At 46.2% G+C, this 13583-nt stretch overlaps 1 protein-coding gene across 2 annotated transcripts in view; it reads right to left on the reverse strand.

The window, feature by feature from the left end:
* The window catches only part of WDR27 (WD repeat domain 27), a 133739-nt gene that overhangs the window by 20881 nt on the left and 99275 nt on the right, over nt 1–13583 (reverse strand). Inside the window, exons 18-19 of one of the 2 annotated variants that reach the window (XM_064293376.1) lie at nt 3039–3136; nt 1505–1607 (exon numbers count right to left, since the gene is read on the reverse strand). In XM_064293376.1, the coding sequence (XP_064149446.1) occupies nt 1505–1607; nt 3039–3136 (201 nt within the window). Of the gene's footprint in view, nt 1–1114; nt 1608–3038; nt 3137–13583 lie in introns of those variants that run through there. The other variant, XM_064293382.1, reaches the window with a different exon arrangement.

The following is a 13583-nucleotide window of genomic DNA, read 5'->3' on the forward strand; positions in this document are numbered from 1 at the left end:
TCATACCGTCAAACGCTTCATACTGTCAAATGTTACTTTAGTGTTTTAAGTTGTTTTATTAAATTTGCAAATTATGTACTAGCTGCATGGTAGTTAAGTTTTAGAATACACTGATTTCTTTGGAAAAAACCAAAGTGTCCATTTCTACCCATGTTTCACATGATCAAACTACCTTACTCAGAGATGAACTCAAAGTATCTATCATAGCAAATGTCAAAGAAGGTTTCTGTGGAGCATGTTCAGAAAATTATCAACTATTATCATTTTATGATAACTTTCCCTATTTAAAAGTTTCACTAAGTTTAAATAAAATAGGTCTCAACACTCTTTAAATTCCATTCTCACAGGTTAAACTGAGTAAGAAAAGTATTTAGAAAATAAATCTCTAACTCTCATTTAAATCATTATGTCCTTTTTCCACATAAACTTTAGGATTTTCTTTAGTCTTTGGAAATTTCATTAAACGTCTTTCTGATTTAGATAACCTTGTAGACCTTTAGTGGGTTAAACTGTGTCTCCCAAGGAGACACGTCCAAGTCCTGACCCCAAGTATCAGCAAATATGACCTGACACACGTATCTTTGTGGACCTAATTAAGGGTTTTAAGATGACTGGCGTCCATATCAGAGAAAGGAGGGGGAGATTAGAGACACAAGACACACAGAGACACAGGGAGAATACCCTGTGAAGACAGAGGCCAGAACAAGAGTGTTGAGTCAACAAGCCAAAGAACGCCAAGAGTTGCTGGGCAGCCACCCGAAGCTGAGAGAGAGGCATGGAACAGATTCCCCCTTGGAGCCTCCAGAAAGAGCCAACCCTGCTAACATCTTGACTTTGGATTTCTGGCCTCCAGAGCTGTGAGAGAATAAATTTCTGTAATTTTAAGCCACCAGGTTTCTGGTAATTTGTTACAGCATCCCAAGGAAACGAATAAAATAGTTTTTCAAATATATTAACAGGAAATAGATTTGTGTTAGGTCTATTCCAGACCTACCATAAGATGTACATACATGTCGATATAACGTGTCATATGTCCACGTACCTGTGTGTGTTTATAAAACTGAGTAAGCCATTTCACTAGAACAAGCACATTTTCCCTGCAAGATCTAACGTGGAAAAGGAGCACCCTTAGTCACAGAGACGTCATCTGGTATTTTATTTATTAACATTATTATCTTGAATTCGGTGAAACTGCGGCACCTAAAAACGTCTTTCCCAGAGTAGGCGTTCAACCAATATTTGTGTTATGATTAATAAACGAATAAACAAATGAACGACTAATGTTTAAAGTATCATGCCTCACTAAAAAGAAAACAATGAGTCTTTCATTCCTCACTCACTGATGTTATTAAAATGTTATTACTGTGTCAGAATCCGAAAATATTGCCCAATTGTCAAGCTTACAACGGGTTCTCATCCTAACATGCAATAACATTAAGCAGCAATGGAGCCCAGATCTGCGTCTGAAGAGCCCAAATGGTACATGTGCCACTAAGGTACCTACATATCTGTCCTCTGCACCACAGGCCACATGCCGCCCACAAGCGCTGAGGGCAACCCCACACGGGTGACAGCGATTTGCATGTCCCTCAAAGCGGCGCTCACACCTGTACAGGAAGAGGAAACACCAGGAAAAAAATATTTTGTTTAGTTTTTAACACAAATTGGGAGAAAGAAACAAACTAGTTTCTTTTATTCACAAAAAAGGAACAAGCTGACAGCAAAAGAATGCTTTTATATATGAAGATTATTAAATGGTAAACAGACTATTATTCAGATCTTTGAAAATAATATTGAAAAAACTTTTAAAATCATGAAATATTTAGATCGATGATTCAAAGACTTCTGGGAGGTGGAACATTCTATCAAGCCTTGTTAAATTTTACAAATAGCTATTTATAAAAGGCTATATAAAATTTTTGTATTCTAAAAAAAAAGATCATAGCATCAACGCCAGTTTTGTCAAAAGAACTTCCTACACTTACTGAGAAAACCAGAGAATTCCTAAGACAGCTTTCAACAAGTATTTTCCTGCACTGGGCTAGGTGCCACAAGAGCACACAAGGATGGCCAAATACAGAGCCCACTCTAGATGCCCTGACTAGGGCAGCGTCTTGTCCATGCAGGTGAGCTAGGGGCTTTCATGCCCATTCTACTGATTAGAAAGGGAGCAAAACACTCTGCTCGTGTTATCCTTGTGATGTAATCCTTGGATGGATGGGTGATAGAATGACGACAGACAACAGATGGATGATAGATGACAGATGACAGACAGATTTGGAAATGGATAGTGGTGACAGTTACACAACATTGTGAGTATAATTAATGCCACTGTTAGAATGGCTAAAATGGCAAAAGTTTTGTTCCATATATTTTAAAACAATAAAAAAATAAATAACACAAAATTTTCCCCCAGAAAAGCAATTCCTATTGAAAAGATTAAAAACACATGGAATCACCACAAGTCAGTCGGAAGTGACTCAACGGCAACTAACAACAACAACAAAGGCAAAATCAAGTACAGTAGATACATTTAGCTCAACAACCACCACAGGAAGTATTTTGTTGTTTATCTCGTGCTTTTTTCTCTGCACAAGCAAGGGCTGGGATTAAATGAGGAGAAGACGAGGTTTGAGGGGGAAGGCGTGTCTAGTATAAACCCCCATCTAGTATAGACAGGGACACCCCAGAAAGAAGATCAGTTGTGTGTGGGCATCTGGGATGTCTGCACTTAGGGGCCTCCCTTCACCTCCTATGACCTTGACCTCAAGCCTGCCTCTCCTGTGTCATACACGTAACAGGGGACAGCAGTCCTTGCACATTTGGAAATGGCCTTGCCCTTGCCTTCCATTGATCACTCTTTGTTATACTGCCCATGTGGGTAGTTCCACCACAACTTCACGATGTTTTGAAAAAGGGATCCAACTGAGTCAAATATTTAAAGCTAGGTATTTTGGAGGGTTTGACAGAAACAGCTCCCAGGTGCTCCCTCTGACCTCATGCCCTCAAAGGCCTTGATGGGATGGGTAGGGCCTCACCTCTGAGTCCTCATGTCCCACAGTTTTATCCCGTCACCCACAGCTGCAGTGAGGAAAAGATTATAAGCCTCAGGTTGTTGGACTGCAAAGGGTGATCCCTGTAGGGAAAAAAATCAAGATGTTCAAAGGTGAAATGGATAAGCATTATATTAATAATATCTGAATCTAAAGTAAAAAATGAAAACAAACTTACTTTTCAAATTTAAAATAATTTCAGAATTGGACTCTAAAAGCAAAAGGAATAAATGATGAAGTAAAAGAGCTGAACAGAAGATTTCAAAGGGCAGCTCGAAAGACAAAGTATTATAATGACATGTGCAAAGACCTGGAGTCAGAAAACCAAAAGAGAAGAACATGTTTGGCATTTCTCAAGCTGAAAGAACTGAAGAAAAATTTCAAGCCTCAAATTGCAATATTGAAGGATTCTACATGGAAAATATTAAATGACACAGGACGCATCAAAAGAAGATGGAAGGAATACACGGAGTCACTATACCAAAAAGAATTGGTCAACATCCAACCATTTCAGGAGGTAGCATATGATCAGGAACCCATGTTATTGAAGGAAGAAGTACAAGCTGTACTGAAGGCATTGGCAAAAAACAAGGCTCCAGGAATTGACAGAATACCATTTGAGATATTTCAACGAACAGATGCAGCACTGGAAGTGCTCACTCATCTATGACAAGAAATTTGGAAGACAGTTACCTGGCCAACCGACTGGGAAGGGATTCATATTTATGCCTACTCAAAAGAAAAGTGATCTCGCCAAATGTGGAAATTATTGAACAATATCATTAATATCAAATCCAAGTAAAATTTTGCTGAGGATCCTTCAAAAGCACTTGCAGCAGTACATTGACAGGGAAATTCAGGCCGGTTTCAGAAGAGGACGTGGAACCAGGGATATCATTGCTGATGTCAGGTGGATTCTGGCTGAAAGCAGAGAATACCAGAAAGATGTTTACCTGTGTTTTATTGACTATGCAAAGGCATTTGACTGTGTGGATCATAACAAAGTATAGATAACATTGCAAAGAATGGGAATTCCAGAACACTTAATCGTGCTCATGAGGAACCTGTACATAGATTAAGAGGCAGTTCTTCAGACAGAACAAGGGGATACTGAGTGGTTTAAAGTCAAGAAAGGTGTGCATGAGGGTTGTATCCTTTCACCATACCCATTCAATCTGTATGCTGAGCAAAAAACCCGAGAAGCTGGACTATACGAAGAATGGGGCATCAGAATTGGAGGAAGACTCATTAACAACCTGCGTTACGCAGATGGTACAACCTTCCTTGCTGAAAGTGAAGAGGACTTGAAGCGCTTACTAATGAAGATCAAAGACCACAGCCTTCAGTATGGATTACACCTCAACATAAGAAAACAAAAATCCTCACTACTGGACCAATAAGCAACATCATGATAAACAGAGAAAATATTTAAGTTGTCAAAGATTTCATTTCACTTGGATCCACAATCAACACCCATGGATGCAGCAGTCAAGGAATCAAATGACGCATTGCATTGGGCAAATTTGCTGCAAAAGATCTCTTTAAAGTGTTGAAAAGCAAAGGTATCACCTTGAAGACTAAGACGCACCTGACACGAGCCATGATGTTTTCAATCGCCTCATGTGCATGTGAAAGCTGGACAATGAATAAGGAATGACTGAAGAAGAATTGATGCCTTTGAATTATAGTGTTGGCAAAGAGTATTGAATATACCATGTACTGATAAAAAAAAAAAAAAAGAACAAATCTGTCTTGGAAGAAGTATAGCCAGAATGCTCCTTAGAAGCAAGGATGGCAAGACTGTGTCTCACATACTTTGGACATGTTATCAGGAGGGACCAGTCCCTGGAGAAGGACATCACACTTGGTAAAGCAGAAGGTCAGTGAAAAAGAGGAAGACCTTCAACAAAATGGATTGACACACTGGCTGCAACAGTGGGCTCAAGCATAACAACTGTGAGGATGGCGCAGGACCAGGCAGTGTTTGGTTCTTTTGCACATAGGGTTGCTCTGAGGCAGAACCAACTAGAGAGCACCTAACAACAACATAGATAGATAAACAGACAAACAGATAGATAGGTAGGTAGATAGGGAGGCAGGTAGGTAGCTAACTGCTGTAGTATAGACTCTGACTCATGGTGACCTTATGTATAACAGAACAGCACATTGTCTGGTCCTATTTCTTCCTCACCATCACCAGCAACGAAAATGAAAGAAACCCTCCAAAATATGGACTGACACGATAGCCACAGCAATGGACTCAAACGTGCCAACAATCATGAAGATGGCGCAGGACAGGGCAATATTTCGTTCTGTTATACACACGGTCCCTGTGAGTCAGAGCCAACCTGATGACAACTAACAACAAAGATTTTTAAAGACATCAATAAATCAAAAAAGAGTTACGTATTTCTGCTATAAAAATAAATGATTTAAAAATAAGAAAACAGGCCATCACTTTTGATGGACATGGTCCTCTTGTCAGTGCAGTTACAAAGAGTTGAACACTTTGTGTTTGTCCAGCATAACTCATAGACCTGGAGAAGAGTTCTCAGAAGAGAACGCTTCTGCTGGTGAGCTAGGACGCTCATAAAAAAAAAAAGAGAAAGGCATTATTGGTGTGTGAGTCATGTGGCTGCACTGGTTACTAGGTTTAGAAGAGATTACTGGAAATGTGACATTTGGGCCAGTTACAATCTGTGTTTCCCATGCGCTGGGCTTTGCCCGGCGGGCCGCCCACGAGTAGCAGCTCTCATATGGCTATGGTTACTTCAGACACTTTGATGTACATTGTGTAACTAGACAAAAATTCAGGAGACGTTAAAAAAAAAACAGCTATTAAAACACAGTGTAAACCTCTGTAACCTCATACCCCTTTCCTCTCATTCCATCATATACCATTCAGATGTTTATTTTCAGGAAGTAAAACCAGTTATTTTCCCATAAAAAACCTCAGAACTATTTTTCCTAATACGGCACCTCCCATCCAAGAGCACACCACAACGATTCCACATCATCACCATCATCAGCAAAGACCTCGTGGACCAAGGTGGTCTGGGGTCCTTCACAAGTCATCACACCAATGCTACCATGTATGGAAGCCATTTTAAGCAGCTTCCTACAGCAAACACACTTAAAAGAGGGGATGGCTCAGCAGGCTGGAGAATCATGACAACTCTGTGAACTGGTTGTTGTCATCCAGGGGAAGGGAGTCCACACCCACACAAGGTCTCTTCCTGGCCAACCATTAAGAGAGGCTTCACCGTACCCTTGGGAGTGAATTTCCTCAGCATTGCATTTAAGGCACACTTCAGAGGTAGGGCATTGTTTTCAGAAAGATGTCTCCTGTTGCCTCAGCCCGCCAGCCCAGCCTCTTCACCCTGCCTGGTGCACCCCAGTCACCTCCAAGCCTCCCCCATCCTCAGCGTCTGCCCTGCATCTGTGGTCACAGCACCAGCTGCACAGTCAGGACCCAGTGAGGAGAGCGCAGCCACACCAGCCACGTGGACGGAGCTCAATATAAAGAGCCTCTTCCTGGGGGGCCCTGAGTGGTGCAAACAGTTTTCACTCAGCTGCTAACCCAGAGGTTAGCAGTTCAAACTGACCCAGTGGTAACACAGAAAAAAAAAGCCTGGCCATCTGGTTCCATAAAGATTACAGCCAAGAAAACCCAATGGCACTCAGTTCTACTCTTACACACATGGGGTCACCATGCGTCGGGATGCACTGGACAGCACCGGGCTTATACACAGAAGTTACCTGCTGAAAGGAGAAAAGGAGCTCTGGGGTACCCTGCGGGCAGCTTGTACAGGAGCGGCCACCTGGCCTGCACCTGAGAAAACAGAGGAACAAAGGGAGAGAGGAGTGGCCCCAGGCTGAACTCCGACCTCAGAGGGTGGTTGGGAAGGAGGAGGACAGCAGAAGGCATGTGCAGCTGGTGCTGTGTCTGCCTTGGCAGAAGCTTCCAGGGGTCCAGCGGGCCAAGACAAACGTTCTGCAGAGCTACGACGCCAGCATCACACCGCAGAGCACAGAGGGAGAGTGTGCGGCTGACAGCAACTACAGCGGACCATGCAGTCCACCCTGAGGCCTGGCTTCCCTGCAGCCCTCACCACATTACCTGGCTCCCGGGCAACAACAGGTCAGCTCTGCTTCCGCCCAGCAAGATGCAACTGCGCTTCCTACACACACGCACACCAACCCTCTCCCAGGAAGGAGATGGGGTGTCCCAGCAGCCATTGCATCGGCTCTGGGCTGTGACAGTCGTGACCCCTCGCGTCCAGCCCAGCTGTCTGAGTGTCCTGTCACCCACTGTTCAAACAGTAGTCAATGCCCAGCCGACACATACAGGTAAAGGGGGAGGAAGAGAGAGGAGGAAAACTGTATGTGCACACACTGTGAGGCTGGAGGGGCTGGAACCACACGGACACGGCCCCAGTGTTTCTAAGAACAGGTGCCAATGACAGGCTCAGCCCAAAGCAACCACTGTCGGGCATGCTGACTGGATGTAGAAGGAAAGCAAGCCACCTGGGAAACAAGATCTTAATAAAACTTAGTCTCTTCAAAGGGATGAAGAGATTTCTGAAAGCAAAGTTTTTGGGTTATGAGCGTCTGACTTACGTACAGCCTGCAGTTACGAGCCAACCCCGGTAAAGCCCATTTTATTTCAAATTCAAGGTATATACAACAGTTCATAATAACAAACGGGAGCTACTTTTTGACATGGATCAATACACCATCATTGTTATTATTACTGTAGTATGTTAAAGATGTTTTACTGTATCTGCAAGCGTTATTTCACATTTTTATGCATACAAAGGTACACTACATACTGTAGACAAATATTGGACTAGCTGACATTAGATAGGAACCGTACCTAACTGTTCCAACTTACATACAAATTCGACTTCAGGATGGCTCATTGGTAATTTGGGGGCTGGCTGTACTATTGTTGTTTTTATCAGAGCTGTAGAGACAGGATGCTTGCTCAAGAAATAGCCTGTTTCTTTTCTGTGCACCGCCTCCAAAAAGCACTCCCTGTTGTTTAAAGCTGGACAGGGGTGTCCATCTCCAGCAGTCCCCCGTCCCTCGCAGTTCAGTCACTGCCCACTCCAGGGGACAGCCTGTGGGCCAGGGCACTGCTCAGGAGTGAGTGGCTTAGAGCGAATCCAACACAGGTGCCAAGGAGACCAGTCAGGGCCCAGGGGAGAGGCAGCCCCACCCACGTGTGGGAGGCTTCCCTGAGCACTCTTTAACAGCACCCACCTGCCATTTATCTCGTACAATAAGGCCATTCAGTGTTCACATCTGCCTGATCCTGCCCACCCAATAAGGTGACTTCTCCTGGGATTGCCAAATGAGTTTAGGAGTTTACAGTCTGACTCAAAAAAGAAAGTAGATTGTATATAAACAGAGAAGCAAGCACGCCGTGTCCTAGGCTATGTTAGCATCAGACGGAGAAGAATTAAAGGCAAAAAAATCGTTAATTACACCACACAGAGTAAAGAGACAGTTATGGACGATTATGCACTGAAGAGCATGGCGGTAAGAGATACAAGGAAGCCACCAGAGATGAAGAACTTGGCGGTAACAGATATAAGGAAGCCACCAGAAATGAAAAGCATGGCGATAACAGATACAAGGAAGCCACCAGAAATGCAAAAAGAAATTGAAAGCACAGCTGGAGTGGAGGACTCTAACACATCTCTCTCAAGGTTGGTAGATTTGGCAGATAAAATGTCAATGTCACCTTCTTCGGGACTCTCCGTGCGTCTGAGACATCTAGTCTGGAGGCAGGAGTTGTGTTCGAACCAACAGACCCCCTCCCTCCCGGCCAGGGCATAAACCACAATGGCAATCAATCATTTCCAAGGGACAGATTGTCAGGTGGTTTGCTCATTTTAGCTAAGAACCAAAGACAGTTTCTTTCAATTTAGTGAAACAAAGTGATAAAATTAATAGATTTAACCAAGCAATTTATGTGAAAAAAAAGTTTGATAACTTTCTAGAAAAGGGACCAATCACATGGACTATCCTTGAGGCCCATGTCCTGAGAAGTGAGTCAGAGGACCTCTGCTGGTTGGAAATGGTGGGGCCATGACACACTGCACCCACAGCAGGAGGGGAGAGGCCCGGGAACTGTACTGTGTCCACAGCAGGAGGGGAGGAGGCTTGGGGACTGCACCGTGTCCACAGCAGGAGGGGAGGAGGCCCAGGGACTGCACTATGTCCACAGCAGGAGGAAAGGAGGCCTAGGGACTGCACTGTGTCCACAGCAGGAGGGGAGGAGGCCTGGGGACTGCACTGTGTCCACAGCAGAAGGGGAGGAGGCTTGGGGACTGCACCGTGTCCACAGCAGGAGGGGAGGAGGCCCAGGGACTGCACTATGTCCACAGCAGGAGGAAAGGAGGCCTAGGGACTGCACTGTGTCCACAGCAGGAGGGGAGGAGGCCTGGGGACTGCACTGTGTTCACAGCAGGAGGGGAGGAGACCAGGAGACTGCACTGTGTCCACAGCAGGAGTAGAGGAGGCCCGGGGACTGCACTGTGTCCACAGTAGGAGGGGAGGAGGCCTGGGGACTGTACTATGTCCACAGCAGGAGGAGAGGAGGCCCGGGGACTGCACTGTGTCCACAGCAGGAGGGGAGGAGGCCTGGGGACTGCACTATGTCCAGGGCAGGAGGGGAGGAGACCTGGGGACTGCACTGTGTCCACAGCAGGAGGAGAGGAGACCTGGGAACTGCACTATGTCCACAGCAGGAGGGGAGGAGGCCTGGCGACTGCACTGTGTCCACAGCAGGAGGAGAGGAGGCCCGTGGACTGCACTGTGTCCACAGCAGGAGGGCAGGAGGCCTGGGGACTGCACTGTGTTCACAGCAGGAGGGGAGGAGGCCAGGAGACTGCACTGTGTCCACAGCAGGAGCAGAGGAGGCCCGGGGACTGCACTGTGTCCACAGTAGGAGGGGAGGAGGCCTGGGGACTGTACTATGTCCACAGCAGGAGGAGAGGAGGCCCGGGGACTGCACTGTGTCCACAGCAGGAGGGGAGGAGGCCTGGGGACTGCACTATGTCCAGGGCAGGAGGGGAGGAGACCTGGGGACTGCACTGTGTCCACAGCAGGAGGGGAGGAGACCCAGGGACTGCACTGTGTCCACAGCAGGATGGGAAGAGACTCGGGGACTGCACCGTGTCCACAGCAGGAGGGCAGGAGGCCCAGGTACTTAACTTTGTCCACAGCAGGAGGGGAGGAGACCCAGGGACTGACAACAGAGGGGAGAATGGGAGTAGGACTTCCTCTTAAGGAGTCAATGTGATGGAGTCAGAGGTCTGGGCCTGCAGTTCACTGGATCCTAGGCAGGCTACCCAGGTCCCTTTGCAAAAACAACATGGGGGTCATGGCTGAGGAGAGGCATCATGAAGCTTAGTATTGCAGCATTTTCTCATTAGGATGTACCTCAGGCTCCAATGAGGCTTCCTGGTGCTATTTCTAGCTGTTTACTGGAAGTATCCAAACAGTACTTTAAAGTTGGAAGAGGCTGCACGCTGACTTAGTAATAACAGTCTTAAAAGCTCTTTTGATTTAAGAACACAGGAAAATAAAGCCATGTGACATCCCACTAGGAACTTCACAACAGGTCTACAGATGCCTTCTGCAAGGGCTTCCGTGCCCTCAAATACCTTTTTTTTTTTTAACTCTTCCTCTGGGTCACTTGTCTTCCCACAACCATACGACCATGGCTCTTGACTTCATAGCAAGGACTTTGCTTAAGCTAAATACTATAAATTAAATGATTGATTTGAACGAACAGTGTTCTGGGAAAAAAATCATTGCTAATTAGCATAAAACTGGTAGTTCATGAAAATTCCATAGCAGACATCGAAGTGAGGGTTGTTCTTGATGCTATTGATACTCTTGTCTGGGTGGCAGGGCAGATTTCAACGCCTTCTCTTAGATCACTGTTTAGAAAGCCACGGGAAGAGTTAAGGGATACTAGCATCAACAATATACCATGGAGCTCTCGTGAGTGTATAACAACAAATGACTGCAAACTCCACAATTATAATCCAAACGTTGTCAGCTGCTGTCAAGTCTGCCCGACTCCTGGTGATCCCGTGCAGAACGTTACAAAACGCTGCCCCGTCCTGCACCATTCCCAGGATCGCTTGTGGATCAGACCCTTGTGATCCATAGGGTCTCACTGGCTGATTTTCAGAAGTAGGGCACCAGGCCTTTCTGCACAGTCCCTCTCAGTCTGGAAGCTCTGCTGAAACCTGTTCCGCATCACGGAGAGGCGGAGGCTGCTCATGAGGTTCATTTGCTGGGAATCGAACCCGGGTTTCCTACATGGAAGGTGAGAATTCTACCTCTGAGCCACCACTGCCCCATTGGCATAAATAAGACAGAGACCTGAAAGCTGCCAGCATCAGGCCTTTGGGGTTTGACTAAAAAATAAATCCTGAGCACCAACTCTGTGCCAGAAAGGCTCGTCTCTGTCCTCCAGAATGGAGACTCACAGGAGGCAGGCTCAGTGTGGACCACTCCAGCCTTACTCCATAACCAGTAACAGGCTTGTGCTGGACCCCATGTGCTGGATCCCGTGGGGCCGACTCTGCCTGCCAGAGGATGGGAAGGCCACCTGGACATGACAGTACACCGAGATCACTGCTGATCGCAAGGGTCACAGCCTTTCAGACAGTGGGTGCAGACGGTGGGAAGTCAGGGCCCAAGCTATCCTGGAAGTCCCAGCAGCCTGGTGAAGTGTCGAAAACACACGACATGACCAGATCTGTACTTAATATGTGTGCTCATTATCAAAGGTGGGCTGCAGTCTTGAGAATGGGGACTAAAGCAGCTCTTTTATGTGGGGATAAGAATGCAGACTTTAAGCCAGACATTGGGTTAGGTCAGGCTCTGCCTCTCGCCTGTGGGATCGGCAATGCTGCATCTCAGCCTCCTTGTCCACGACACAAGACTGCTGTGAGAGGTGAGCTTTGAACAACGTTTGGCCTGTAGGCAGCACCTGACACACACAGTGGCCACCTTCCATTCCCGCAGGAGCGCGCTGCCAGAAGCATTAAGGTTTTCTTCTTTTATCCTACACACTGCCCTTTGGGAGTCTTCAAATGACCAGGGCTTGACAAAGCCCACAGGAGCCACCAGGGTTCAAGAGAATGGCCTGCCCACAGGGCCTCAGGCTCCCCTGGAGTCCCAGCTGAGTCCAGAGAATTCCTGTCTGATGGACTAGAAATTTTTAGAGTGACTTCTTTGACTTACCTGAACAGCCTCACGATATAAACCAAAGGCTTCAGCTGCCATCAACACACTGATGGCTTCCAAATCCAAGCCTCTGCTGGCCTGGCCCCCTTTTCTAACACACCGGTTGTCACACAAAGCATCTCCTACAGCGCTGCGAGGCAGGCCTTAGGACCCTCGTTCACAGGTGCACGTGTCGCTGGCAGGAGGTCACCCAGGTTTGACTCCAGGTTCGTCCCTCCCAGCACTCTGACCTCTCCCTGTGGCACGCATAGGCCAGATGGGCACCTTTAACAGCACCCGCCCCACCAGGCCCAGAACCAAGCATCTCAGAAAAGGCAGCTGCTCTGTCAGCCAGGGCGCTCCTCACCACCTTCTTTGTATCATATCATTTACCCTGGTCCCTAGGAGTCCCTGGGTGGGGCAAAACGTTAAGCACTTGACTACTAGCTGAAAGGTTGGCAGTTCGAACCCACCCAGAGGTACCTTGGAAGTCCTATGGAGCAGTCCTACTCTGACACACATGGGGTGGCCACAAATGGGAGTCAACTCGGCAGCAACTGACAGTCATAATATGGTGTCCCTGCATGGTACAAATGGTGAATGTGCTCTGCTGCTAAACCAAAGACTGGAGGTTTGAGTCCACCCAGGGGTACCCTGGAAGAAAAGCCTGGCAATCTGTTTCTGAAAACTAAGCCATTGAAAACCCTATGGTGCACAGTTCTACTCTGACACACATGGGGTCCCCATGAGTCAGGATCACCTTGAAGGTAACTGGTACTATTAACCTACACTTTTTTTTTTTTTTTTAGGAACAATGATGCTCATTACAGCAAATTAAACAGGAAAAGAATAAAATTTAATGTTCTACATCTTGAAAAGAAGTGAATTTTAATCAATAGTCATAACAGCGGATTCAAGCTTTCAACAGTCATGAAGATGGCACAGGACCGGGCGACATTTTGTTCTGCTGTATGCAGGTCACATGAGCTGGAGTCACCTTGACAGCAACTGACAACGACAGCAATCAAGTGACAATAAAATTTAAAGTCTTTTTTAAAACAAATCTTTAACTTTGTTATAAACAATTTATGACATTATTCAAGAAAAGCTAAAACAAAATCAGCATTAAAGGGAAAAATGGAGAAGCATATAAATGCTGGACTCATTTATGTGTCTGACCGTTATTTACTGCTGACTACGGGCCCCCTGTGCACAGTGCTGAGAACTCAACAACGAGCAAGACCAACCACCACTCTCCTGGCTGGCAGCTGTCCT

This window comes from Loxodonta africana, chromosome 1, assembly GCF_030014295.1.
Source record: "Loxodonta africana isolate mLoxAfr1 chromosome 1, mLoxAfr1.hap2, whole genome shotgun sequence".
In the NCBI taxonomy this organism is placed as follows: Eukaryota; Metazoa; Chordata; class Mammalia; order Proboscidea; family Elephantidae; genus Loxodonta; species Loxodonta africana.